The 2,980-nt window shown below is 47.3% G+C and overlaps 2 protein-coding genes across 2 annotated transcripts; both read left to right on the plus strand.

Annotated features, from left to right (window-relative positions):
* Positions 1-200: 200 nt before the first annotated feature.
* Pmar_PMAR010487 (hypothetical protein) lies at positions 201-563 on the plus strand (the record flags this gene model as incomplete). The annotated part of the gene is made up of 2 exons (XM_002765809.1): positions 201-342; positions 394-563. The coding sequence occupies 2 exons, from the start codon at positions 201-203 to the stop codon at positions 561-563; spliced, it is 312 nt and encodes a 103-aa protein (XP_002765855.1).
* Positions 564-1,244: 681 nt separating this feature from the next.
* On the plus strand, positions 1,245-1,740 carry Pmar_PMAR010488 (N1, putative). Its single transcript, XM_002765810.1, has 3 exons — positions 1,245-1,400; positions 1,493-1,581; positions 1,636-1,740. The coding sequence occupies exons 1-3, from the start codon at positions 1,251-1,253 to the stop codon at positions 1,679-1,681; spliced, it is 285 nt and encodes a 94-aa protein (XP_002765856.1). The 5' UTR covers positions 1,245-1,250; the 3' UTR covers positions 1,682-1,740.
* The last annotated feature ends 1,240 nt before the right edge of the window (positions 1,741-2,980 follow it).

Below are 2,980 nucleotides of genomic sequence, written 5' to 3' on the forward strand. Positions count from 1 at the left end.
GAGTCTTACTCGTAGAATCACGAACTGCTTGTCGCGGTTGCAGTGCTCCACGAAAGTGCATCGTTGGTAGGTGACAAAAGCTGTGAAGTTAGCGGTGCTTGGTGGCGACTGGTACCTTGGGTCTGCTTCTGTAGTGTTGGCTGATACAGGCCTACAGCCAGTGGTGAGCTGTTGAGCTGTAGCATCGTGGGCAATGAATGATGTTTAAGGTTCAAGAGATGTCCGATGCGATAGCCGAGATGACAGCATACAATGTGGAGACGAAGGGGAAGTCTGGCGTGACGGCTCGGAGACGGGCTGAGTTCAGTCGAATAATCCTCAAGCATGCCTGCAAATCACTGGGTGAGACCGTCCCAGCTCGGTCTGATCCTTTTCCTATAGTATGAGTTGTAGGTCATATACAGCAGCGCTCTGGAGAGACATTAGAACGGCTTGGCAAGCTGGGCTTCGACGTGCCGTTGGTGGACATGCAGAATCTTAGTGGTCTTTGGCCTGAGTCTGGGAAGGCGGAACGCCGTGTCGATGCTTTGACAAAGTTGATGTGCGTTTTGGCGACCAACTGATTCGTTTCGGACAATAATTTGTTTCTGAATGTACGAATGGTGTTGATGTCAAGTAGTGGGATGGACGAATGATCATTGGTGCGAAACGATTACAATGTCAGAACCGCAATCAAATAAAGGTAATCTCGAATAGTGTGTGCAGTGACCTCGTTCCTGTGAGACGAGTGAAATATTTTACCTCGCAAATTCATCAGGTGAACTCCCCAACTACTCGTGCTTGACTTCACCTCATCAGAGCATTCACATCGAACGCATGATCGTGTGCAAGGACACGAGGTTGCCCAAAGGATGATCTGATGTTCGCTTGACCTTTTGATCTAGTTCTGTTTCAACTTGTTTATTCGTTGATGTAATAGAGCGGCTACATGAATAAGGCAATACACAGCTCAGCTCACAGCATTGTCAAGTTGTCTACGTATAGATTTCACGTTAAATCCAACCTACGACGGCGTTGGCTTATGAACTCGGTATTAACTTAAGAGAAAGTGTATTGCAAACTGCCCGAGTTAAACGAGTATGCCGTTTATAAAGCAGTGGACTATAGATACTACGCAGCCATGCGAGCGCTACCGATGAAGTGCTCAGTCGACGAGCAGCGTGGAAAATCTCGCCCGCCATTATAATCGATTCATGGATAGCGGACGGTGATGCTTGCAGAAATCTCCTCTGATAGACCCACTTCCCAAAATGGCCAGACGCACTAAGAAGGTTGGTATCTCCGGCAAGTACGGCACCCGTTATGGCGCTTCCTTGCGTAAGCTCGTGAAGAAGTTTGAGGCTCAGTCCAAGGCGAAGTACACCTGCCCCTTCTGCGGCAAGGACTCCGTCAAGCGTCAGGTAATCATTCGTGATTGTAAGAGTCTCTCTTGCTCCCGCTTTTTCGATAGCCTATAGTCCTTCAACATCGAATTTATGGTCATCTTATGCAGGCTGGTGGCATCTGGTCTTGTCGTTCTTGCAAGAAGACCATGGCTGGCGGATGCTGGCAGTTGACCACTGCTGCTGCGGCCACTGTTCGGTAATAACTAGGCGCCTTTGCTTTGTCTGCTTCCTAACGTTGGTCTGTTTTCAGTGCCTCTATGCAGCGTCTCCGCAAGCTCCAGGCCGCTGAGATATGAACAGCAGCTGATGGTTTATAGCGGAAGCGTCTCTGGTCGAAGTGTTGGCTTTCGGTTGCGTTTATACTGTTGTGTGGGAAGAGTGACGCTCAATTCTCATAATCTGGGGAAGGTGTATGGACCGTGTATTAGAGGCACTTCCACTATGCAACTCAACTCTCAAGCAATCCAAGACACGTTTCATCCTTCATCAACATTCTTCCATGTACTGCTATCGTGGGTGCCGGGTATGTGTCATCGACAATTACCAGTAGCAGCTATCAATGATCCAGCTTGGGTAACCCAAGATGTTTCGTGCCTCGTTGGGCTCTTCAAGTGAGTCAATAGTAGTGTATGATTTATAATTCCAATACGCGGCTTTTTCTATCGAGCAGTCATGGCGACATCCTACTTCATTAACTCGTTGCAGACCGCTGCGTGCTCTCTCACAGAATGCTGTGCTGTAGTTCACGCTGCACCTGCGGAGCTAGTTGCTAGGGGGTTCCAGACTTCAAGGCCCCAGCGAAAAGTGATTCTGACTGATTTCCAGGGTTAGCGAGCTCACCTGCCTTATGTGGCTAGTCTAATAATCATTGATATCGTAATCGGCTGATGGTCTGTAACCCGTGAACTTTTACCGCTGATAATGTCGCGTTCCAGGATCGGTCGGAGCTGCAAGACATGGCCTCGATTCGAGACCCTCGGACACCAACTGAAAGCCACTGACCTGTATCAGTATGGTTGACAGCTTTGCAGGTAGGAGCATCCCAATCGAATGACTTATGGAGGGATTTTTGCTCGCGAGACAGCGCTTGGATTTCAGTGGATATGACACCAACGGTTTATAGCCAGCCTTGCAGCCAGGGTGCTCCAAAACGGCAACAATTTTTCCATTGCCAACTTTTCCGGTGGAAATATTCCTGCCATTTCCTGGAGCTCATAAAAAGCTCCTATTTTTGGAAGAAGTGGAAAAATAGGAAAAACTTGCCAAAAGTGGCAAAAATAGCAAAAAATGGCGAAAGGTTCGCAAAAAGTGGCAAACAAAAAATATGAAAAAGCTCTAGAAGCATCTTCTCATCTATTTAAATTACCACGGTGGAACTATTATTCCCGGCTGAAAAAAGTGAACATATTTTGCAGCACTGTGGCTAAGAACCACTCGGCTCAAACGATTTCAAATCCTGATCAAACGAGTATGTTCATGCACCAATGCGTCATCAATTGGGTTGTTCAGGGAACTGCATATCACTTGACTCAGAATCTATCAATCTCAAGCTCTTACGGGTCTTGTATCGTCAATGAACATCATTGAATATCTCT

This window comes from Perkinsus marinus (genome assembly GCF_000006405.1).
Source record: "Perkinsus marinus ATCC 50983 genomic scaffold scf_1104296974596, whole genome shotgun sequence".
In the NCBI taxonomy this organism is placed as follows: domain Eukaryota; phylum Perkinsozoa; order Perkinsida; family Perkinsidae; genus Perkinsus; species Perkinsus marinus.

Excerpts from the sequence above, each read along its gene's own strand:
- Pmar_PMAR010488 (XM_002765810.1), top strand. The coding sequence starts at position 1,251 with ATGGCCAGACGCACTAAGAAGGTTGGTATCTCCGGCAAGTACGGCACC. Across the intron at positions 1,401-1,492 it reads AGGACTCCGTCAAGCGTCAG|GCTGGTGGCATCTGGTCTTG; the intron begins GTAATCATTCGT and ends CATCTTATGCAG. Across the intron at positions 1,582-1,635 it reads GCTGCTGCGGCCACTGTTCG|TGCCTCTATGCAGCGTCTCC; the intron begins GTAATAACTAGG and ends GTCTGTTTTCAG.